At 44.8% G+C, this 25,095-nt stretch overlaps 1 protein-coding gene across 1 annotated transcript in view; it reads left to right on the top strand.

Annotated features, from left to right (window-relative positions):
* Positions 1 to 5,319: 5,319 nt before the first annotated feature.
* Positions 5,320 to 25,095, top strand: part of LOC139565481 (inactive phospholipase C-like protein 2) — a 111,330-nt gene continuing 91,554 nt past the window's right edge. The window contains exon 1 of the mRNA XM_071385861.1: positions 5,320 to 6,114. Within this exon, the coding sequence (XP_071241962.1) occupies positions 5,791 to 6,114 (324 nt within the window). The 5' untranslated portion in view covers positions 5,320 to 5,790. The remainder of the gene's footprint in view (positions 6,115 to 25,095) is intronic.

The raw sequence follows: 25,095 nt of genomic DNA, 5'->3' as shown, positions 1-25,095 counted from the left end.
TTCAATGTCAGTGTGAACTGCACCTTACCGATACTGTACATGAGACCATTTCAATAGAGTCAATTCAGAATGTAAACTCAAATTCCAATTCTAATTTCTTCTCATTGAGCATTGAAGCATTGTATTTAGATTACTTTCTGAATTGAAAAGGAATAGACCCAAACCCTGACTAGCCTTTCAACAGCCTTCGGACTGGGTGTGGGCATCATAGCACCGCTATAACATTGGTTTATGTGATCGGTTGTCCAGTGGCAACTCACATCTGCCATCTTGTGGCAGGAACATATATTGTCTCTGAGACACAGTACTGTACTGGTATGTACTCTCCCTTTAATGCCAGAGGGGCTTTTCTCACCTGTCACTCAGGGCCAAGGGGACATGGAAAAGTGATTAGACAATGTAATTAACCTAATGCATGAACTGCAATCGACTATGACCCCATTGATTACTATAAAATATATTATGATTGTCAATTTCCTATGGAACAGACAGATCCAAGACCCACTGTTAGCCTTCTCAACAAATAACTCAATCACATTTACTATATTCTAATTAATTATTTTCCATTTTTAAAAACATCGGACATGTCTGGAGGTCAGAGAGCGACTGTTGCTTGGATACGAAACTGCGCGTGGTTGCTTGGTTACTGTTCAATATTCACAACAATAGCTTTAAAAGCGTTGGACAGAGAATACAATTCAATGTAACACAGCAGTAAGGAAATGGTTCATTTTAAAATTGAAAACATGCAGGAGGACACCACTGTTTTCTTTCAGTTGACAACAGACAATTCTGCAGATAAAACAAACAGAAATATTACAGGAAACCAGCCTTTCACACAATAAATCAGTTTTTTCCAGCAAAGGAAATGGTTAGAGCTTTGAGGGCATGTGAAAGGGAAAGGGAAAGGGGGATACCTAGTCAGTTATATAACTGAAGGCATTCAACTGAAATGTGTCTTCCGCATTTAACCCAACCCCTCTAAATCAGTTAGTGAATGTGTAGGGTTATTACAGTAGAATATTGTATACTGTAGTATAATAAGGTATACTACATAAATATAGTATTATAAGGTATTCACAGCCATATCTTACTTGACATTGGATTGTATATACTCAAGATAAAAGGCTCTGGGAGATTTGCTAGTCTGGCACCCACCAGCTGCTATGTATAGCCTCGCTGCACAGGACTGAAATGAACAGCTTTTTCAATGGAGTAGATGGATCCGTCCTCTCGTTCTACCTTGTGACCACTAGATGTCCTCAGTGCCCAATGTGATTCCTGCACTCTGCAATAACACTGGAAATGGAAATGAACGATGAAACGAAGCACAATGCCAGTCAGCAGTATGCATAGGATGCATGTGGGACATGTCACGTGATGAACATGTTGTAACAGGAATAGAAACACCATGACAGACGTGCTTTTTAAAACGAGCTCTTCTGTTAGGTTCATATCATCATCCCAGCTCAATAAAGCTCAGTCTCTCCTACAGGTCAGAAATGGGAATATTTATCCACGGCCTTGAAGTCCTCCCCAGGAAACATCTTTCATCAGATAATTAAGATGCAAATTGGCACTAATTACCATCGTATTAGTCTATGCATACAAATGAATCTCTATATCAACTCCAGTAATTAGGGGCTCCAGTGGAAGGAGGTCCAGTCGAGGCACAAAGGGCACAGACACGGTCGCTATGGGATGGTACAGAAAACCACAGCCCTGCTCTGATTGATAAGTAAAGACTTTTAACACAGAGGGTGTTTAAGGAACGAGTTTAATTTCCTCCCTCCACAGAGGTCATGTGAGTGAGCACAGGAAGTGATGTGTGAGAGAAACAGAAAGTATGGTGGTTATGCTCTGGGAGGAATGCCCTCAGACCCCCTGCTGTGGGGAGTCTCCGCTCACTTCACTAGAAAAAACGAATGACACTTTTGGGGATTATTCAGCCTCATCTTGTGTTAGAGTTCCCAGAGTTGATTTCCTGTATTGATACATAATAATTCTCACAATGCATGAATGAGGTGAGAGGGCCGTAACGTCTGTGGTCTAATGTCTTAAATACAAGATGTGGCCGGGTCACACATATACAAAAAAAACTTCCATGGTAACGATTAGACCTTATGACCTCAACCTCCAGGACAAAAACCCTGTGGGACCTGCACCGTCAGATTACCCAGCAGTCAAAGGGCCTTTCATCAGCTGTGATTGGGTAACCCTGATTAATACTATTGTCATCAATACAATCTAAAATGATCTGGCTTCTCCTGGAGAGGGGCCCGAGGGATCAGGGTTGAGGGGGGGGGGGGGGTGTATCCCCTTTATATGTCCGTGGTTCACAGAGGGGGGAGGTGGGGGGAAGGGAGACAGCACCACTTCGGCTCACTTCCTGTCACAGGAAGCAACAAGCAACTTCAATGGAAATCAACCAGGGTGTGATTTAATTGTTAGTGGCATGATAGTCAAATCGAAAACAACGCTGTAACTGCTTTCCGTTTCCTTTTCTGATGATCTCTCACAGCCTCTCTTTTATTCTCTCTCTGTCACTATCTCTCTCTCTCTCTCTCCAGCTCTCATTAATAATAATTCCATTCTCCTCCCCAGTAGAGTAGGACCATCCTCATCTGTTCATCACAACATCTTTCTTCCTAAGCGGAGGAGTGTTAGCACATCGGTTTGCAGTGATGCAGCATAAGATAAGGTCCTTGGTTAATAAGTCCTAGTGTGGATCCTCCGTGTGGGTCCTGGAGGGGCTCCTGTTTGAGTTTGAGGCTTGGGAGCCAAAGGGATTTGAACATTAAAGTGAGACAGCCTGGCTGGAAGGCTTGGCGCAGGACTTTTAAAAGCAGGACTTATTCTGAATTATTTCTGAAGATGCATAATGCATGAATCAAAGTGAGTGAGAGAGAGGAAAGAGAGGGACTACCTCACCCCAACCTCTTGCCTTCCTTCTTGACTTATTTTTCTCATCAGTAGTATCCCTCACCTCCATCTCGCCTTCTCACCTTTCCTCGATCTTTCCATCCACCCCATTTTTCTTTATTTTCCTCCCCAATGTGTTCATTCCACCAACATCTCTCTCTCTCTCTCTCTTTCTCTGTCTCTCTGTCTCTCTCTCTCTCTCTCTCTCTCTTTCTCTGTCTCTCTCTCTGTCTCTCTGTCTCTCTGTCTCTCTGTCTCTCTGTCTCTCTGTCTGTCTGTCTGTCTGTCTGTCTGTCTGTCTCTCTCTCTCTCTCTCTCTCTCTCTCTCTCTCTCTCTCTCTCTCTCTCTCTCTCTCTATCTCTCTATCTCTCTATCTCTCTCTAGCCCAGCATCTGAACTACTGTGTTCTAGAAGAATCAGCTGTGTATAAATAATTCACATTGAGAAGTAGTTTCTGGTCAATGAGTACATAGACTGACCCGCTGGCTGGCTGTCTGACTGGCTGACTGGCAGATTGACTGGTGTAAGACGGATGAGGCAGCCGCAGGATGTATGCTACTGCCCTCATTTAAGTTTACAGGAAGGAAGAAAACATACACACACACACACATACACACAAACATGCACGCTCTATCCTAGTTCACACTCCTTCAATTCAAAGACACATCAGTGTCACAGAAAACCACAGAGCAGCTGATCTAACCATTCATCCATACTGCAGGATTTGATTATAATGACTTGGTTCGACAATAATGACCAAACACTCTGAGCATTTCTACCGCAGCAGCACACGATTTCTCTCCTTCCAATTGGCTGTGGTGTGGTTTGTCCTCTCAGTGGGTTATAACTGAACTGTATTATCTTGGTGTTTATTGTTCATCGTTCCTTCCTCCTCCCCTGACATGTCTGCCTGATGGTGAAGATACCGGTTTCGTCACAAATGGCAACCTATTCCCTACAAAATGCACTACTTTTGACCAGGGCCCTATATGAGCTGTGGTCAAAAGTAGTGCACTATATAGGGAATAGGGTACCATTTGGGATGAAACCCTGTTAGTGGGTTTGTCCTGCATCATTAGGGGTAAAACACTTTAACAGAATGATGAGTTTCTGTGAAGTCATTGTTGAAGTAGATCGATAAAGATTTTTGTAGAATTCATCAGCGATTGCACAGAGATAATTGTCCCCCTTGTTTCCCAGATTTGTTGAATGACGATAGTGAAAGTGATTGAGCTAATTTGTGGTCAGAATTGAATCCTTACTGATATTGTGGGTTTCTATCCGCAGCAGTTGAATTCTGAACTGTGGCACAGCGATTGGTTCTACAGTAGGAATAGATACAGCAAGGATAGGTCTATTCTGAGTCCTGTGCTTCTCATTCTCACCAATCGATAATGTGGAGGTGCCTGGTGTGGTGTTTATGTGAGTGGAAGCCATGTGACATTCTCTGTGGATTAGAGTTGGAGATAATGTCGATGATGCGCCACTCCCTCTCTGATTGGGACTGAAGTCTGGCCTGAAAATAATAATAGTCTCGTTAAGAGACTGCATGTCATATTTGGTTCTGAGATTAAGTTGATAATGCCCATAGGGATACGTAATATGAGGATCATCAGCATCAATGGAGCTTTTTGCCCTTGCCACCAGAAAGGGCAATTTGTTCTTAATGCAAGTTAGGGGACTTTTTGAATTACATTTTTTTTTATTTAACCTTTATTTAACATGGCAAGTGAGTTAAGAACAAATTCCTATTTACAATGACGGCCTACACCGGCCAAACCTGGACGACACTGGGCCAATTGTACGCCACCCTATGGGACTCCCAATCACAGACGGTTGTGATACAGCCTGGATTTGAACAAGGATGTCTGTAGTGACGTCTCTAGCACTGAGATGCAGTGCCTTATAGACCACTGCGCCACTCTGGAGTAACCAGAGTCTCCCTGACCTAAATTTTGGCTGTGATAATAAATGTGCATTTGAAAAGCCTTAGAGAATAGCCTAATGATAAGACATATTTCACTCACATTCCCTGTTAATCAGAGGAGGCTGGTGGGAGGAGCTGTGGGAGGATGGGTTCATTGTAATGCCTGGAATGGAATTAAGGGAATGGTATACAAACAAATCAAACATATGGAAACCGTATTCCATTCCAGCCATTACAATGAGCATGTCCTCCTATGGATCCTCCCACCAGCCTCCTCTGATGTTAATACTTTAATGTCTTTTAGCCTAGAAATGGCTTAGGCTACAGGTTGTGGTATGAATGAACATAAATCATTTCAGTGTGTGTGTGTGTGTGTGTGAGGAACGTTAATAATTTAAGTGTACGTGTGTGTGTATGTGTGTGTGTCTGTCTGTCTGTGAATTAGCGCACACGGACATGGATCGTGTAGGGAGGGGACAAGCGAGCAACTCACATAACAGCGCATTGTATATAGCTGCATCCCGCGGATGCACGTGGGGATGTACATCTGCAAGAGCGGATAGGAGAGTAGGGACCAGGCGAATAAGACGTTCTTCTGCATGCAGCCTCTGCGCAAACAAGAAGCTTGGAGAAAAACGAAAGCGCGTGTAAACGCTAATTAACGCCTTTTTATTAGCCGGAACTGTTTCTAAGGGGACTCCTTAAGAATCCATGGGGTTAGCTAATCACACCAGATCACATACGGAGGACCATCTGTTCATTTTCGAGCGACAATAGTTTGTTCAGCCAAACGCTGACGGTTCAATCAGTCTATCCTAGATTCAGTGGACTGCGCTTCGTCGGTGGACTGATGATCTATGTGGGCTACACAGCCGTGGACTCATGTTTTGAAACGATGGGTCAATGCACTAGGTTGAATGTGTTGCTGTAACGTCCGTGGATGATGGCAGGGGTACACGCTTCCGAGGCTGTGTCGGGACATTTGCTAAATCCTACCATTGCAGCCTCTCCGGCACAGGACGCGACACAAATAGCGGGGTTGAACAACAATGACGCCACGGTGCTGCCTCCGACTGGCACCCGGGCATACCTGGACATTTCGGCGGCTGCCTTTGCCCACGGGCACCCGGTCTATGGGGCGGAGGGAGTTTACACCAACGGAAGGTACATGGACCACGGGAGTCCTCGGACGGGCAGCAGCAGCCGTGACAATTCAGCCGAAAGGAGTCATGGAGGCGTGAACACACCTTGCGGCATTATGAAGGTTGGTTTGTTTTCATAAAGCCTACATTATCATGTCACGTCAATCATAGGAAGCTCTTGAAGGTTAATGAGGGAATCATTATCTCACAGCTCTCGCAAAACGACATGAAGCCTTCAGGTAGCCAGTGACTAGCCCTCATTGTGATTCATTCTATTGTTATGGACCCAGGGTTAGATGCACTGTTTGTTAGTGACAAAGCTATAATAATTATTATAATAATAACGGATGCTCAGTTGTTACTGTGTAACAAACTGATGGTCTAGTGCCGGGTAAACATTTTGCTAAGGGAAATGTTATGATGTGGTCTATAAATCGCAGTTAAGCTACACGTCTCAGAAACAGTTACAATGGTACAAAGAAGGTAGAGCTAACTGATCCAATGCTCTGAAGTTTGCGTGATTTCCTTCTTCGTGCCTTGAGGTGCTGATGGTGCGGGAAGCTGCTGCTGCTCCGTCTGCTGCTGCTGCAAAGTTAGGTCACCAAAGGTGAAACAAAGGCTGTCCTCTGCTATGAGCGCAGCTAAAGGATGCGTCTTAACAGTTACGACATTCCGTCCCTGGATAGTAAAAAATGCCTCTATAGTCGAACTACGCTACTGTTCCAGTAGACTTGTAAATAGAGTACTGTGTAAAAGCAAAACTGGCAATGCTATTTAAATCGTACGCAAAACTTGTTTGTTGACCGTTAAGATGAGGCCTAGCCACAAAGTCTGGGCTCCTCAAGGGAATTTCAAACATAAATAATAGGCCTACATATTACGGAGAACATGTCTGCCTTTAGTCACTATTTCCACCAAGTCTCATGTCTCCTACTCCAGGATGTCTTCAGTCAGATGGTGTAGCATGACAGACAGACAGACTGGGGGGCCTTTTGGAGAAGCTCTGTGGAGAAGCTCTGTGGAGAAGCTCTGTGGAGGTGGGAGTTTTTGGAGAGAGAGAGTGGCATTCTGTCATTATGAGCCAGTTTGCTTAGCAACCGGTATAAAACCATAAAGCTATCTATTTCCCCTGTTATTGAATTCCCTGTGGATGTGCGGGCGAACAAATCTAAACACTGCCTGCTCTCTGGTTTGATGTGCTTCTCTGAGGTGTAGGGGAATCCTTGAGAAAATGAACAAGTCCCTGAGTGTTGCTTCTCTTCACCCCAGGGTGTTTTGCCCTGTTGATGAAAAGCAGGGCCTGTTCTTCCAGGAAATTCCATGGAATAGTATAATTCGAGGCGAAGGCTTAAATCCCTCCACTCCGAACTTCCCTCCGCAAGAACTGGAGCCATCTACTGACGTTCATAAGTTCAAACTTCATAACAGAAATATGGCAAGAATGCAGAGCGGATCATGTTGTCAACATGCTCTAGGTCTTAAATCCTCTAAAGCTTATTCTCCGAATGTACTGTCCTGTTCGTATGGCATTGTATTGTTATACTTATAAGGCTTTGTTGCAATATTTCTTGTGATGCACATGGTGATAAACATGTTTAGAGTTTTCGTCTGTAAGTCAGCTCAGCCGTGTGGCAACTTTGATCTCTCTCCAACTGTTGCTATCGGAAGGACCAGGATGTACTATCAAAGATGCTGGACAAATAGAACCAGTAAAGAAGACGCACTCCTTCGCTAGAGCAATGCATCTATGATGTAGAGACTGCCTCGACCCAGTCAGATAAGGGTTAATTGTCCGTATGGCTTACGGGATTCACGTTGAGGAAAGTTCACCACTGGATTTAGGGTCAACACTTTGAATGCCAGGCGTGAAATGCCAGTTGACAGACAACTCACCGTAGGTTCTAAGTGTGTGACTCTGTCAGGCCTGCGTGTGATAACCCAATCAGATAACCATGTCCTCTTTTAGCAGCGCATCAGAGCATCACTGTCGTTTCCTGTTCTCATTCCAATATGGATGCGTTGGTCCTACAGCACACTGACGTCCGCTTTTATCCCTGTATGTCTCCTAAAGGCCTACACGCATCCTTAGGCGTAAAATAGTCTATCTCAAGGGTTAGTGTTCTGGAACCTTCTATCACAGAACAGTTAGGGTCAGCGGTTCTTCTAGATCGACTCTGCTGCGAATGCAGCCAAGAGGGCATGTTTATTCATAGAATCAGAGAGGAGCGTCGCAACACGGTGAACTTCGTCGTCAGTCACGACATGAGGAACACACAGATAGAGAGTGGCGTGATGGGAATCTGGGTCAGCTCTCTCTGTAGTAGAGCTGGGCGATATGGACCAAAAAAATCCATATCGTGATAAATTGCCTGAATTGATGCGATGACCATAAATAGAAGGATAGTTAATAACATTAATGTGCAACAAGTTTTTGAAACGTTTCATTTAAACTACTACTAGATTGATGGTTGTATCCATCAACTGTCCCATTAACAATCACCCATATTAACACACTTATTTCATTTCAAACTTCACATTTCTCTAGTATAGGCTACGTATCGTAATGAACCATATCAGGAAAATGCCCGCGATAAATGATCATTTTTGGTTTATTGTCCCAGCTCTATCCTGTAGTGTGTTGTGGTGCTAGTGTTGTTCATGTGTAGTGCTGCTGGAGCTTCAGTACCCACACACACACGTTTCATCAGCCTGAAACATGAGCTGAGGGGTCTGAGCGGTCTAAAGGGGGAAGTGGGGTAGAGAGGCAAATGAGCAATTACAGCATTGTGCTCATTACAGAGTTGTTCCGGAGGAATGAAAACAAACTCGTTATTTTTTAATCCTCCTGTTTGGACTTGACGTGTCAATGTATGGCATGAGGGAGCAGTGGAGAACCCATCTGTGTGTATATTGTTGAACCAGCCAAATCCTGCAAGGCTGTCACCCACTTGGCACGGTGGGAGGGAAGGGAGGGCTTCTAACGTGGTTGGAGGGGACGGGGACAGGTTGACCGGGGGCTGTTCCAGTCTGGGTTTTTTAAGCAGGGCTGTGGACAGCTGCAGACTCCTGCCCTGCCTGCCTCACTTTAGCTGACTGTTGGGGAGACGGCTGTCTGCCTTGCCGGCCTGCCAGCACAGACCGGGAGGGATAGGAAGGATCTTCCCCCAGCACTGTTGTGACCAAAATGAGTTTCTTTATCTCCCCCCTCTCCCTCCCTCTATTGCACGCTCTGAGGGGTTTTTGACCTCTGGAGCAAATAAAAGGTCAAAGTCTTATTCAGAGCGGTTACTGGAAAGATGAACATTGTCAGCATGACAAAAGCAGAGCGAAAACATGACGGGATAAAATAATAACAGATGTTATACAGAGGAATACACAGAACCTTAACCACAGGGCTTTGTGGTCACGGAGCTAGCTGTTGGGACCTACCATATAGCCCAACTGCATGCATATAGCCCCCCCCTCTCTCTTCACCAACTCCTCACCCCAGTCCCCAGTCATGTCACTAAGGGGGCAGGACATCAGCTCATCCTGTCATTTATTAAACCCCTTTCCCCTTTATTAACCTAGTGTGTCCTACTTCTGGTTGACTAACAGTAATTCAGATCGCTATCCTGTACCAGTCCTGGTCACATGGCTCTATAATACATTAGTCAAGCACTCAGAGAGTGTGAGAGTGAGATTAGTTCTCTATGTGACTCTCTCTCTCTCTCTCTCTCTCTCTCTCCCCTCCTCTCTATCTCTCTCTTTGATAGAGAGAGATATGTGTCTGTTATAGAGTTAGAGAGGGGATCTTTTTTAAATAGATTGCGACCTTCTGCGATGATGTTTCAATGAATGTTTTGGATAGGCGCTATCAGAAGAACTCTGATTTGAGTGCAACAGTCTTACTTACTCCTTTAAATCTAGGTCATATCTAAATCCAGCTCCAGTCGCGTTCAAGGAAAGAGATGATTCTGGGTTATACGTATAGAAAGGAATCTCATTCTCAATCGAGCATAGACTCTGAGGTGCGTCTGTCAAACCATTCCCCCTGTTCTGGTGGTGTGGTGGGGGAAATTCCGTTCTAGACCTTTACCCAAGAACCACTCCTTGGCTTTGGATAAAACCCCACCTCCACCCCCCTCCAGTCATTAAATACATAAAGCCCTTATAAGTTTACCCAGATGTCTCATAGTCTTTGTCTAGTTCGGCAGTGCCAGAAATTCCCCAGATCCCCAATTCCCCCGAGCCCCAGATTGATCCCAATGCTGCCCTGGGCAAACATGGAATTCTTTCCCCAAATGTTGAATCCTGGGATTTTCTTCATCCACACCTGGATCGGAGAAGCACCGAACTCAGTCAGATCCTTCTCAAATAACACTGATGGATCCCATCGGTACCGCTTGGCGTGCGGAAGCAGAGAGAGCAGTCTATGACTTGGGTGGCTGGAGTTTTTAACAATTTCTAGAGCCTTCCTCTGACACCGCCTGGTATAGAGGTCCTGGATGGTAGGGAGCTCAGCCCCAGTGATGTACTGGACCGTATGCACTACCCTCTGTAGCGCCTTGCGGTTGGATGCCAAGCAGATGCCGTACCAAGCGGTGGTGCAGCCAGTCAAGATGCTCTCAATGATCATGAATATTAAAGATCACAGTTAATGTCTCCTCATCTCCATCACTATGATAGACCACCCAGAGACATCATGGACATTAAGTTGTCACAGTCTCACTCTGGACAGAGGACTATGAGGTGAAGGGGAGGCAAAGGATGAGGAAGAGGAGGGGGGTAGATGAAGATGGATCTGGATCATGGCAGATGGATATGCATGCTCAGTCTTCTGGGACTCTCTTGGCTGTTGATCTCAAAGCAGCCATCTGTGAAACGCACACATTTCAAATACTTTATTTGGATTCAAAATGAAACATTGACATGCAAAGGTCCAACATGTTGTATACGTCATGCGTGTGCACGGGCACATCTATCCCAATCCTCCTCTCATCCCAAGTTCAAACAATCAACACTAACAGCAGGAGACCGAAAGCTCTTGGACATCAAGTTCGATTTTTGGAGGTAAAATGTTATGGTAAATGAAAAGTAAATAGCGTGTACTCTTTGTTCAAAGTCCATAATGCTTGAGTCCATATTGTGGATCACGAGCACAAATACTAGCAAATGCCCATCCTCCTATCCCAGTTGAAAGCACAGTTTGAACAGTACACAGATTTCTCTTACTGGCATTTTCTCAAGCGCCTCTTTTCTTGCCAATTCCTATGAAGACCGATGCCTCATCATGTCCAATGTGAGGGTTTCTCGAATATTTTAGTACCTCACAAATAAGCTCATCTTAGCCGCTCAAACACACAGAAGCATTTGGTCTCTTTGTCTGTCCCATATGGGCAGTGAAGCTTCATGCTAAAGATCCCTGTTTGCTCCGAAACTATTTACTGTGGCACCTGGCCCGGGCTTCAGAGCAGAACTCTTGTAAGAGTACTGACAGAAGACTAGTAGTAGAACCATGCTCTTGTTTCATGGGGGGCTCTCCTGAATTTTTTATTACATATCTTCCCTTTATCTGTTTCGCTTGGGTATAATGACTTGTGCTAAGTGAACAGGAACCTCAATCAGCTGTGTGTGAAATTGGTGCCCAGATTAAAAAAATAGCTTTCTGAACTGATTTATTTGGACACTGGGGTGTGTGGGTAAACACCTCATTTTAACGTGCCTTACAAAGCAACAGTGATGATGCTGACAGACAGAGGTAGTGGCAGTGGTAGGGACAGTGTTATTTGGTGTACAGGGTTGATGTGGTCCTTTGATGTCAGAAGAGCAGCGAGGATATCATTGGATACTGGAAAAAGTCTGATCAAAAAGTCTGTTGAGGTCTCTGAAATTAGGTCTCAATTTTAATCAAAATGTGTCTGTCTGATGTGAGAAGTGAAGCGGCATTTGGTTTTGGAGCCGTTCACAGGGTGATCTACCGATCTGAGGGTTAATTGCTGCACTCGGGGCATTTTAAATGGAGAAGTAACGATGAGTAATATTCAGACTTTATCCGCTCAATATATCCCTGGGTCATTTGGGCCACTATGGTGCTGGTGTGATGAATGAACGTGGCGGTATCGCTGCAGCAACAGCCACTCCGACGGTCTCTTGTCATCTGACATGTCGTTTGGTGGCCTTTCAGATCTCACTTCCCCCTCTCTAACGGAAGTGACTTCCTTTTGATTGGATGTCTAGCGCTTCTTTTTGTTCTGAGTTTTTTGACCGAAGGAAAGACATGAAAAACAGAGAGAATAAAAAATATGCCATATAAAGGATATGGTGGTCGATAGGCCGAAGTGCAACAATGAAAAGAAACCAAATGTCTTTTCGTTGTCATTTTAAAACATCAAATATGTATGTATGACAAAGATGAGAATCCGAATTGGGAATCGTCAGAAAGTATTTTCGAGAAGGTTGTCCTCCGGAAGGCTTTGTGACCTCTTAACAGTTTTAGCTTCTTCTCCCAAAGTGTCAATCTCTAGCATTACTTCTGATCGAACAGGGGTTAGCTAACCTTCGATGTTTCTCCCTCCCCGTCACACACTGTCCTCCATTGCCCTTAGTCACGTAATGTCAGTGTGTTTGATGGAATGTCGTCTAGAGATCCAAAATCACTCGAGAGCCCATTCAACGGGGGCCACGCCCCCTCTCTTCTCTCACCCCTCACCCAAGACTGGCACCTTAAGTATCCAATCCCCCCCCCAGTAAGATGCCATTGGAGGAGGCCTGAAACCCTGAAACTCCAGCTTCAGTCTAATCCCACTAACCAGATTTAGGGAACGGAAAAGAAACACTTTCTGTTTCAGGGTTTTTATTCTTTCCCCCGTAATTAAAGTGGTAAAAATGAGAGAATAACAGGTAAAACCACAGTGATTCCTCCTGGATTACCTGGCTGTGTTTTGGTAAGCAGCTGATCTGTTTGATTTGGCCAGCGGTGGACAATGTCTACACGTCCACACCACTGCATTCATGTCTCCCTTGTTACTTCCTCTCTACTCCTCCCCAGGTGTTTTCGTTGTTACTAGTCCACTGAATAAACCAGCTCTGCACTTCCTTCAGTAAAGGATAGGGGAAGGGGGAGAAGAAAGGGGGGGGGGGGGGGAAAGGGTGAAACTGAATACTCCCAGTCATTCCGCAACAGGAAGTGAGCTCAGCTTTTAGATTGTGGTTAGTCACGGTGCAGCACACACCGGCTAGTCGAGCGTTATTAGCGCTAGCCACCAAAACAAAGGAAAATTACCTCAGCACTCAGCAATGTGGGCCAGATTTATTCTTGAAATCAGCTACTCTACGAACATACTGTAGTAGTCTGAGACGTACTGAAAGCCAATCATAATTGAGAGGTAAATCCTTCACATCTACAATGAGCTGAGAAAATACATAATAATGGAACGCAGCCACACCTTAACTAACCACAACAGGAAGGAGGAAGTGCGGTCGCTGACCTTTGTCCCTCTTGACCCTGGGGTTGAGTTTCCGTGTGGCGAGCCAGGAGCCAGGGGGATGATAAGCAGTGAGGGAGGGAGCTGAGTGTTAGAGGGTAGAGAGGTCTGTATCTCTATCTCTACCCAGGCCTCTACCCAGTTTTCCAGCGACAGGGTCATTCTGATGGGCCCACAGCCCAGCCTGCCTGAGTGGCAATTATAGTGCTCTCGTGCCCTGACATTGTCAGAGAGGACACTGCTCTTGTCAAGCTTAATAAACGTGTGTGTCTGCATGTTACAGAGTGTGTGTTTGCATAAGTGAGAGCTGAGAGTGAGACTTTGACATTACACACTGTCATCATGTGTTTTGCACATAACACATTGCAGGACACTTTGCCCCTGGTTAAATACAGTGATTCTGCAAGTGTGTGTTCGTCGCTTGGAACAGAGCAAGAGAGTGGAGGTGTAAACTGTCCTATAGGATCAGGGACCCGTGGCTCTGCTGGTGCTGTGCTGCTTGTCTCTGTGTGCCTTCTCTGCTGCTGTGTTTTAAGATCTGCTGCTGTGTTGCCTCTCCCGCCACATGTGGCCTCGTTCAGTTCAGTTCCTCTATCCCCACACAGTGCTGAAACCTCAGTCCACAGACCTACACCAGTCAGCAGCCTATTTATAGGCTGTGGTGGGATTGTCTGCCCTACGATAATGAGCACATATCTTTCATTTGTTCTTAGCCAACCAACCAGCATCCTCAACCAGCCCAATGTTTTGAATCAAGCCGAATGTCCTCAACCAAGTCCAATGTCCTCAACCAAGTCCAATGTTGTCAACCAAGTCCCTGTGTATCTTTGTGGCTGTGAAGTGAAATGTGATGGGGTTAGTGTACCATCCTGCTGTAGTCTATAGATCACAGGGGCCCTCGTAGGGAGGGGCCCATCATGCGGAGGGCTCACACAGTCAGTCAGGCTATTCCAGCACTTGTGCATTGACTCGTGTGGTTGATGATTGGCAGGCCAGATCGTGCCAGCCACTCACAGATGGTGCCACGGCTTGCCTTGGCACAGATGGCAAAGGATGAGGAGGAAGAAATGGGGCTTTAAGTATAGGAGGTGTGTGTGCTTGTGTGCTCAGTCACGTGTTTCTTTAAGACATTCGTTGTCTTTTGTTAAGCGTGTGTGTGTGTGTGTGTGTTTGTTTTGAGTGTGTCTGTCTTTCTGGCTGTGTGTAGAGTGCCATCTGAAATGGAATTTGCCAAGCGAGCAGACAGCAATTTTTCACAACAAGGGGGAAATTCCCTGTCCTCGGCGGCAGTCGATTTAGAAACAGAAAATGACCAGTTTGTTGCTTTGTGATGGATTAATTATATGTCTCATTCCAATTTAGCACTTCCCTTCGGACTTGGAGTGTACATGCATGTGCGTTTGCACGTGACGTGCACGTGTTCGTCTGTGCGCATGTGTGAGAGAGAATGAGCAACATAGAAAAGGGGAAACCTAGTCAGTTGCACATTGCGTTCAACTGAAATGTGTCTTCAGCATTTAACCCAAGCCCTCTGAATCAGACAGGTAAGGGGGCTGTCTTAATCAACGTCACTAGCACTTGGGGAGCAGTTGTTGGGTGTTCACTGCCTTGCTCAGGGGCAGAATGGCCGATTTTTACGTTGTCGGCATAGGGATTCAATCCAGCAACCTTTCGGTTACTGGCCCAACTCTCCTACTCTCCAGGCTACCAAGTATTTGACCATAGCACTGATTCACATGTACAGCTCCAAAAATGACAAAACATTTAACCAGGTAAGTTGACTGGGAACACATTCTCAGCAACAACCTGGGGAATAGTTACAAGGGAGAGGGATGAATGAGCCAATTGGAAGCTGGGGATGATTAGGTGTCCGTGATGGGCAGATTGAGAATTTAGCACCAGGGTTAACACCCCTACGATAAGTGCCATGGGCTCTTTAGTGACCACAGAGGGTAAGGACACACATTTAACATTTCATCCAGAAGACGGCACCCTACACAGGGCAATGTCCCCAGTCACCGCCCTGGGATATTTTTTAGACCAGAGGAAAGAGTGCCTCCTACAGGCCCTCAAACACCACTTCCAGCAGCATCTGGTCTCCCATCCAGGGACTGACCAGGACCAACCCTGCTTGACTTCAGAACCAGCAGTGGGATGCAGGGTGTTATGCTGCTGGCTAACATAGGTACAGCATAGGTAAACATACGCATAGCACTGGTGGCTTGCGTTCTGTCACTTTGGAACTAATGTGTTAGATGTGGTTGTGTATTGAGTAGTCATTGCTTTATTCATGCTCTTGTCCCTGCATGTGTCACTCACAGTGGGTTATAGTTAGGTCCTACAGTACAGAGGCGCAGACACACACTGCATTCCACGGATGCTATAACCACACAAATACATACACACTCGTACGAACACACATGTACACACATACACACAAACTCTAATCATAAATCATTTGTATGCCTTTTGGAGTGTATTTGCATATGTGTGTAAGGAGCTGGTCGAGTATATCCCTCATGTCTCTATCTGTGTGTGTGTGTGTGTGTGTGTGTGTGTGTGTGTGTGTGTGTGTGTGTGTGTGTGTGTGTGTGTGTGTGTGTGTGTGTGTATGTGTATGTTACTTTAGAATAAGGTATAAATCAGCCAGAAGTATATCAAATATAATATGTTAGTGATCAACTTTGTGTCCAGGGGTCTTATGTTATCCTCCGCTTTTTATTAACAGATCTGTCTGCACTGGGTGGAAAAAGTACTCAATTGTCATACTTGAGTAAAAGTAAAGATACCTTAATAGAAAATTACTCAAGTAAAAGTGAAAGTCACACAGTAAAATACTACTTGAGTACAAATCTAAAAGTATTTGGTTTTAAATATACTTAAGTATCAAAAGTAAAAGTATAAATAATTTCACATTCCGAACATTAAGCAAACTCGACGGTTTTAAGCTAGCCAGGGGCACACTCCAACACTCAGACATAATTTACAAACAAAGCATTTTTGTTTAGTGAGTCCACCAGATCAGAGGCAGTAGATGACCAGGGATGTTCTCTTGAGAAGTGCGTGAATTGGACCCGTTTCCTGTCCTGCTGAGCATTCAAAATGTAACGCGTCCTTTTGGCTGTCAGGGAAAATGTATGGAGTAAACAGTACATTATTTTCTTTAGTAAACGTTGTCAAAGTAAAGTACAGATATTTCAAAAAACAACTTAAGTAGTACTTTAAAGTATTTTTACTTAAGTACTTTACACCACTTTCTGTGTGTGACGTGTATGTTTGTGTTTGAGCATTAACGTCTGTCACTGTGTGTGTGTGTGTGTGTGTATTTGTGTTTGTGTCAGTGTCTCAAGGAGAGAGATGGAGGAAGATTGCTGTGTTACGCTGTGTATGAGAGGTTTGTGTGTGTGTGTGTGTGTGTGTGTGTGTGTGTGTGTGTGTGTGTGTGTGTGTGTGTGTGTGTGTGTGTGTGTGTGTGTGTGTGTGTGTGTGTGTGTGTGTGTGTGTGTGTGTGTGTGTGTGTGTGTGTTTGCGATGGTCAGTGCATGTGTCAGTCAGTGTCTCAGAGAGGGAGATGGAGAGAGGGAGATGGAGATGGAAAGAGGGAGATAGAGAGGGAGATGGAGAGAGGGAGATGGAGAGGGGGAGAGAGAGGGAGATGGAGAGAGAGAGGGAGATATGGAGATGGAGAAAGAGAGGGGGAGAGAGAGGGAGAGGGAGATGGAGAGGGGGAGAGAGAGGGAGATGGAGATGGAGAGGGAGATGGAGAGGAGATGGAGAGAGAGAGGGAGATGGAGAAAGAGAGGGGGAGATGGAGAAAGAGAGGGGGAGAGAGAGGGAGATGGAGAGGGGGAGAGAGAGGGAGATGGAGAGGGGGAGAGAGAGGGAGATGGAGAGGGAGATGGATAGAGTAAATGCAGTGTTTGCTGAGTTTGTAATTTGATACTGAGACTGAGCAGTAACTAGAGACCCAGCACTGAGAGGAGAGCAGCAGAGAGTAGAAGGAGAGAGCTGTACTGCAGTACTCACACACACACGCGTCTCTCTGTACCACCAGAAAGTGCTACGGGGACATGCATAGGAGAAGCTGATCTTGTCTTAGTTTAATCCATGAACTAATGTCTATTAATTCATGTCTTTTTTTGTGCATTGATAAAAAAAACAGACTGGCAGGTGAATGATTAAATGGATGCCACTAAGTTGATCACCGTTGCTTTACCTGTTGATTTCAGATAAAATGAGCAGAAAGGGACATGCAGTACATCCTGTCAGAATCCTATCAGACACCCATCAGGACAAACCTTAATACGGCGACCCAGTTTAGAACGGCAGAGTGTTAGATAGGGACACGGATGAACCCTTTTAGAACCCTTTTAGATGGAATCAAAAGGGTTCTGCAGGTCAGGGAGGGAGGGAGGGATGAAGGGTGTGCAGTGGACTGTATCAGAAGCCAAGGACAGAAGGAATCCAATTGTGTGTGTGTGTTAGAGGTTGCTGCATTGGTGGATTTGCGCCTGGGATTGGGGTCGGGGTTGGTCTAATGGGCCAGGATGTGTGTGTATGTGTCTGTTTGTCCATGCTGCGTGTGTGTGTGTTTGCGAACATGTCCATGTGTTTATATGTGTTGGGTGTTAGACATGGTTATCGCTAAGGGCTCAGACACACCAATAGTGTTAGCTGGCCGAGAGTACTTAGCACCTCTGAACAGAGTGCGCACTGATTCTACATCGTGTGAAAATGTTGGCAGTTGGACGTCTACAGTGGGTGGTCCCGAAAACACAGCGCGCTGAACGATCTGCAGACGAATGCTAGAGCCGCGTTCGGTGTAACGTGTGCGAGCCTTAAGATATGGTCTTAGTACAAGGTGTGTGTGTGTGCGTGTGTGTGTGTGTGAGGGTGATTACGCAAGGGATTGGCCGGAGACGACTGAGGAAGTAACCTATGCTGTGCCAGCGGTAAGGGGATAACAGATGGATCAATGCCTGCTACAAGACTGCTCTGTGGAGTGTTAAAACATGGATGGCGGTAGAGAGAGACACAGGAAGAGAGATACAGGGCAGAAGGAGGTGGAAAGAGCTTGGCCGAGGGAGAGGAACCCCGTTGATAAAGGGATAGAGAGAAAGTGCTTCAGGTGCTAATCCATTATGACTTCTCATCACCATAAGCAGTTGGTTGGGTATTTCTATAAATAATGGGGCAATGTGTGACACTGGGATAAAACATTTAAAATGGTTGAAACAAAAATATAAAAGGATTTTCATGCGGTTCCACATGTGTACATAGAGGAATGAAAGTGAATATATGCAAACTGGCCCATAACTCCAGCTATACAACAACATAGGACTAGGACTATACATCCTTTAAGCAGGGTTCATACAGACATTGAGTATTCAAATTCAAAGACTTTCACTTAAAAACATTTTTGTGTTTTTAGGCCTTGCCAATGTATTGATATTCAAATTGTTATTACTAAATATGTGAAAATAATGTTTTAAATCAACATGGGAGTTTTATTGAATATAGTTCTGATCCTCTCTATTTTATCTTTATTTAAAAAGGCAAGTCACTTAAGAACCTATTCTTATTTACAATGATGACCTACCGGGGAACAGTGGGTTAACTGCCTTGTTCAGGGGCAGAATGACAGATTTTTACCTTGTCAGCTCGGGGATTTGACCCAACACTTTCAGTTACTGGCCCAACGCTCTAACCACTATGCTACCTGCTGCCCCTCTTAATTTGGCGCTCTGCATTTTCACTGGATTTTGGCCAGGCGGGACGCTAATGTCCCACCTATCCCAGAGAGGTTTTAAGGGAATGACATTAAGAAAATCAAGATTATTATCAATGACTAATCAACAGCTGTAACAAGTTGTCCAGTGTAGGAAATCCTCACTGGTCCCCTAGTTTATAGAAAGACCCAACTTCACCAGGTCGTGGTACTCTATTGGGAAAGTGGACTGGCTGTCCTTTTTGATGTTTCCAGAAAGCCTTTTTCACAGCCTGTTTCCAGGAAAACAGAGGTCTCAGGGTTGTGGTCATATCCACTTCAGTTTAGGGCAATTCCACAGTAATGGAATTACACTGAGACTCTGATCTTTCTCTTTAAAATGTATGCCAAACAAAAACCATTGATTTCAAAGTTGAACAACCCATAGAAGTCTATACACAATAATTACTTTGAAAAAGTACACAGTAAATAATAATAAAAACACATTTACTGGAAAAACTGTGCATATGCAAAGTTTGGTAACAGAATTACAGTAATCTCCCTCAGTTGTATTATTATGATATATTTTTTAACCCCTTTTCCGTGATATCCATTTCATAGTTATAGTCTTGTCCCATCGCTGCAACTCCCCTACGGACTCGGGCGAGGCAAAACACAACCCTGCCAACCCAGAAGCCAGCCACAACAATGTGTCAGAGGAAACCCTGTTCAACTGGTGACCTAGTCAGCTTGCAGGCACCTGGCCCACCACAAGGAGTTGCTAGAGCACGATGGGACAAGGATATCCTGTCTGGCCTGTCTGGCCAAACCCTCCTCTAAAACAACAAGCTCCCGCGCTCAGGTCTGTTCAACGCTGGTCCGACCAATCTGATTCCACGCTTCAAGACTGCTTCGATCACGCGGATTGGAATATGTTCCGCATTGCGTCCAACAACAATATTGACGAATATGCTGATTCGGTGAGCGAGTTCATTAGGAAGTGCATTGACGATGTCGTACCCACAGCAACGATTAAAACATTCCCAAACCAGAAACCGTGGATTGACGGCAGCATTCGCGTGAAACTGAAAGCGCGAACCACTGCTTTTAACCAGGGCAAGGTGACCGGAAGCATGACCGAATACAAACAGTGTAGCTATTCTCTCCGCAAGGCAATCAAACAGGCTAAGTCCCAGTACAGAGACAAAATCGAGTCGCAATTCAACAGCTCAGACACAAGAGGTATGTGGCAGGGTCTACAGTCAATCACGGATTACAAAAAGAAAACCAGCCCCGTCGCGGACCAGGATGTCTTGCTCCCAGACAGGCTAAACAACTTTTTTGCCCGCTTTGAGGACAATACAGTGCCACTGACACGGCCCCCTACCAAAACCTGCGGGCTCTCCTTCACTGCAGCCGAGGTGAGTAAAACATTTAAACGTGTTAACCCTCGCAAGGCTGCAGGCCCAGACGGCATTCCCAGCCGCGTCCTCAGAGCATGCGCAGACCAGCTGGCTGGTGTGTTTACGGACATATTCAATCAATCCTTATCCCAGTCTGCTGTTCCCACATGCTTCAAGAGGGCCACCATTGTTCCTGTTCCCAAGAAAGCTAAGGTAACTGAGCTAAACGACTACCGCCCCGTAGCACTCACTTCCGTCATCATGAAGTGCTTTGAGAGACTAGTCAAGGACCATATCACCTCCACCCTACCGGACACCCTAGACCCACTCCAATTTGCTTACCGACCCAATAGGTCCACAGACGACGCAATCGCAACCACACTGCACACTGCCCTAACCCATCTGGACAAGAGGAATACCCATGTGAGAATGCTGTTCATCGATTACAGCTCAGCATTTAACACCATAGTACCCTCCAAACTCGTCATCAAGCTCGAGACCCTGGGTCTCGACCCCGCCCTGTGCAACTGGGTCCTGGACTTCCTGACGGGCCGCCCCCAGGGGGTGAGGGTAGGTAACAACATCTCCACCCCGCTGATCCTCAACACTGGGGCCCCACAAGGGTGCGTTCTGAGCCCTCTCCTGTACTCCCTGTTCACCCACGACTGCGTGGCCATGCACGCCTCCAACTCAATCATCAAGTTTGCGGATGACACTACAGTGGTAGGCTTGATTACCAACAACGACGAGACGGCCTACAGGGAGGAGGTGAGGGCCCTCGGAGTGTGGTGTCAGGAAAATAACCTCACACTCAACGTCAACAAAACAAAGGAGATGATTGTGGACTTCAGGAAACAGCAGAGGGAGCACCCCCCTATCCACATCGACGGGTCAGTAGTGGAGAAGGTGGAAAGTTTTAAGTTCCTCGGTGTACACATCACGGACAAACTGAATTGGTCCACCCACACAGACAGCGTCGTGAAGAAGGCGCAGCAGCGCCTCTTCAACCTCAGGAGGCTGAAGAAATTCGGCTTGTCACCAAAAGCACTCACAAACTTCTACAGATGCACAATCGAGAGCATCCTGTCGGGCTGTATCACCGCCTGGTACGGCAACTGCTCCGCCCACAACCGTAAGGCTCTCCAGAGGGTAGTGAGGTCTGCAGAACGCATCACCGGGGGCAAACTACCTGCCCTCCAGGACACCTACACCACCCGATGTCACAGGAAGGCCATAAAGATCATCAAGGACAACAACCACCCAAGCCACTGCCTGTTCACCCCGCTATCATCCAGAAGGCGAGGTCAGTACAGGTGCATCAAAGCAGGGACCGAGAGACTGAAAAACAGCTTCTATCTCAAGGCCATCAGACTGTTAAACAGCCACCACTAACATTTAGCGGCCGCTGCCAACATACTGACTCAACTCCAGCCACTTTAAAAATGGGAATTGATGGAAATTATGTAAAAATGTACCACTAGCCACTTTAAACAATGCCACTTAATATAATGTTTACATACCCTACATTACCCATCTCATATGTATATACTGTACTCTATATCATCTACTGCATCTTGCCATCTTTATGTAATACATGTACCACTAGCCACTTTAAACTATGCCACTTTATGTTTACATACCCTACAGTACTCATCTCATATGTATATACCGTACTCTATACCATCTACTGCATCTTGCCTATGCCGTTCTGTATCAATCAATCAATCAATCAATCAATTTTATTTTATATAGCCCTTCGTACATCAGCTAATATCTCGAAGTGCTGTACAGACACCCAGCCTAAAACCCCAAACAGCTAGTAATGCAGGTGTAGAAGCACGGTGGCTAGGAAAAACTCCCTAGAAAAACTCCCTGTACCACCACTCATTCATATATCTTTATGTACATATTCTTTATCCCTTTACACTTGTGTGTATAAGGTAGTAGTTGTGGAATTGTTAGGTTAGATTACTTGTTGGTTATTACTGCATTGTCGGAACTAGAAGCACAAGCATTTCGCTACACTCGCATTAACATCTGCTAACCATGTGTATGTGACTAATAAAATTTGATTTGATTTGATTTGATTTGATTTGAACTTGGACGACACTGGGCCAATTGTGCGCCGCCTCATGGGAATCCCAGTCTCAGCTGGCTGTGACACAGCCTGGGATTGAACCCAGGGCTGTAGTAGTGCCTTAGACTGGTGCGCCACTCGGAAGGCCCAGTTTTATTATTTTTACAAACTTTATATCTGAACAGTTCTTCATGTCAATGTGTTTTTGTAACATTTTATGTGGAAATTGTTAAAAGTAGTCCTTGTGCACCGTGCTTTGTTAAACTTTAAAATCAATGATTTTTGTTTGGTATACATTTTAAAGTAAAATATCTGCTGAGTCTCAGCGTAATTCTGTTACTGTGGAATTGCCCTTCAGTCAATTCAGGAAGTGAACTGAAATTACAATTACAAATTTGTCTCATAGAAAAGTATTCAGGAGAATTGAAATGTGAACTTAGTTCCTGAATTGACTCACTTGAAATGTAATTGACCTCAACCCTGCCAAGATCATTTGGAAAGTCCCAGTAAACTGTGTATTGCCTGTAGAAGTCCTTGTCAACTTGCCTGACAACTAAACAGAATTCTTTCACTGCTCTATGTTTGTTCCATACTTCAGTCCGAGACTGCCATTGTTGAAGTCGTTAGTGGAGACGTCAAAATGAGGGCTGTTGTACAAAACAAAGTCATCAGCGATTGGACCATCTCTAACCAATTAGAGTTTCAAAGCCAATGACTAATTTTCTAAACTCAGCTTTACCCCCGTGTGTTCTGGTGTGTGTTCTGGTAGAGACGCAGAGATGTCAACCATAACAGTACTGTGATCATCATAGAGTAACTTTCATGAAGAAAACAAAATCATAGTGAAACAGATGTTTTAGGTTTATTTATAGTGATTTTGATATATTTGAGTCTTTTAGTAGTAAATCTAGCTCTTTTTGCCCCTAGTGGTTCAACTTTGCCATTGAAATTGTGATGTAGAGGCACCTTGAGAAGTAGCTTCACGTCAGGGTTCCTCAACTGGCAGTTTTATTTGGACCCCCAAGTTTTCTGAGCAAAAATTTAAAAAGAAAATAAATAATGTTTAAAAAACGATGTATATATGAATATACTTTAAAAAAAAAAAGATTGTTGGACATAATAGACTAAAAACACCAGGAAATCAGCTCGAGGTGATTTTAATTCAAGAAATCTGTTCCCAATTATTCCATAATAGAGAGAAAAGTAATTGTATACAAATGTGAGCAAGGTTTGAAATGATTATGTTTTAGTCAAACAATATATCTGTTTTGGCTTCTTGCAAATGATTTGTAATTATGTTCCGGTTCCCTGACCATCCGCTTAAGAAAACATTGGCCCGCGGCTGAATCTAGGTGATGATGCCTACGTCATCTCAACGGAGGGATTCAGTATGACATACACTCCCTTCTAGATGTGCTGGGTGGTACCACCTCAAGGCTTACTCTAAAAGCAGGTGACAGCGTACCTTATTTGGCAATGGTCTTGGTAAGTGGAGTGTTGTAATATATTTTGCACGCTGCTTCCTTGACTAGGCTACTGGCGTTACTCAAAATTCAGAAGGCGGTAAGGCACATATGAACGAATTCAACATTTCTCCTTACCGTTTCACACACATCAATGTGCTTTTATGAAGAAATGAAAAACATGTTGGCTACGAGGATTATACGTTTATATTCGTGGCTGCATCCTTCGTAACAAGAAATAGATGACAATGGTTGTCGTGTCAACAAGTTGTATTTTTTCCTAACGCGTGCTAACAGACTTGTAATTGTGAAAAGTGAAAGCATACCTGTGAGAGGGGTCACCCTGGTAGTTGTACGGTCGGTTTGTATACAGCAGCAGCTAATGGGGATCTGTCATAAAAATACTAAATACTTAAAAAGACACAAGGTCAATCTGTGGGTTAAGTTGACCATTGGAAAAAGAGCTCCTGTGTAAATACTGCCATGCAGGTTGGATTGAATTGAGCCCCGAATCTTCCTTTTCAAGGAGACGATTGCACTTTTTCTTCCCAAAACAATACCACAATAAATGTGAGTCTATCTTTCCTTGCGCCCCATATGGCGGAGTCAAACTGACACTGCAAGTGGTAATAGACGTCAGGAACTCTGCGCCTTACCGCTGTGAGTTAACGGTCCAGATTTGTATTTGTTGGCGATGTACATAACTACATTATCAGAGCTTGCCAGTGTACTTCTGGTAAGTATGCCTTAGTGAGAAAGTGTTGGGATCAGGTATAACTACATTTACACGCCCCCAAAATGAATACTTATGAACAATTCACCCCACCCACAACTTCTCACCTGAATGTGTTTTTTAAATTTCAAGGGGTTGGGGGCAAAGACTGAAATTGGGGTTGACAGTAAGACTTTAAGGGATCACTGCCTGCTGTGAGGACAAGTAGATGAGAGAAGAGACAGCGTGTGATGGGGGATTGGAGGAAAAGGTTC

This window comes from Salvelinus alpinus, chromosome 36 (assembly GCF_045679555.1).
Source record: "Salvelinus alpinus chromosome 36, SLU_Salpinus.1, whole genome shotgun sequence".
NCBI classification, from domain to species: domain Eukaryota; kingdom Metazoa; phylum Chordata; class Actinopteri; order Salmoniformes; family Salmonidae; genus Salvelinus; species Salvelinus alpinus.
Note: the sequence above shows the minus strand (reverse complement) of the source record. Positions and strands in the feature narration are given on the sequence as shown.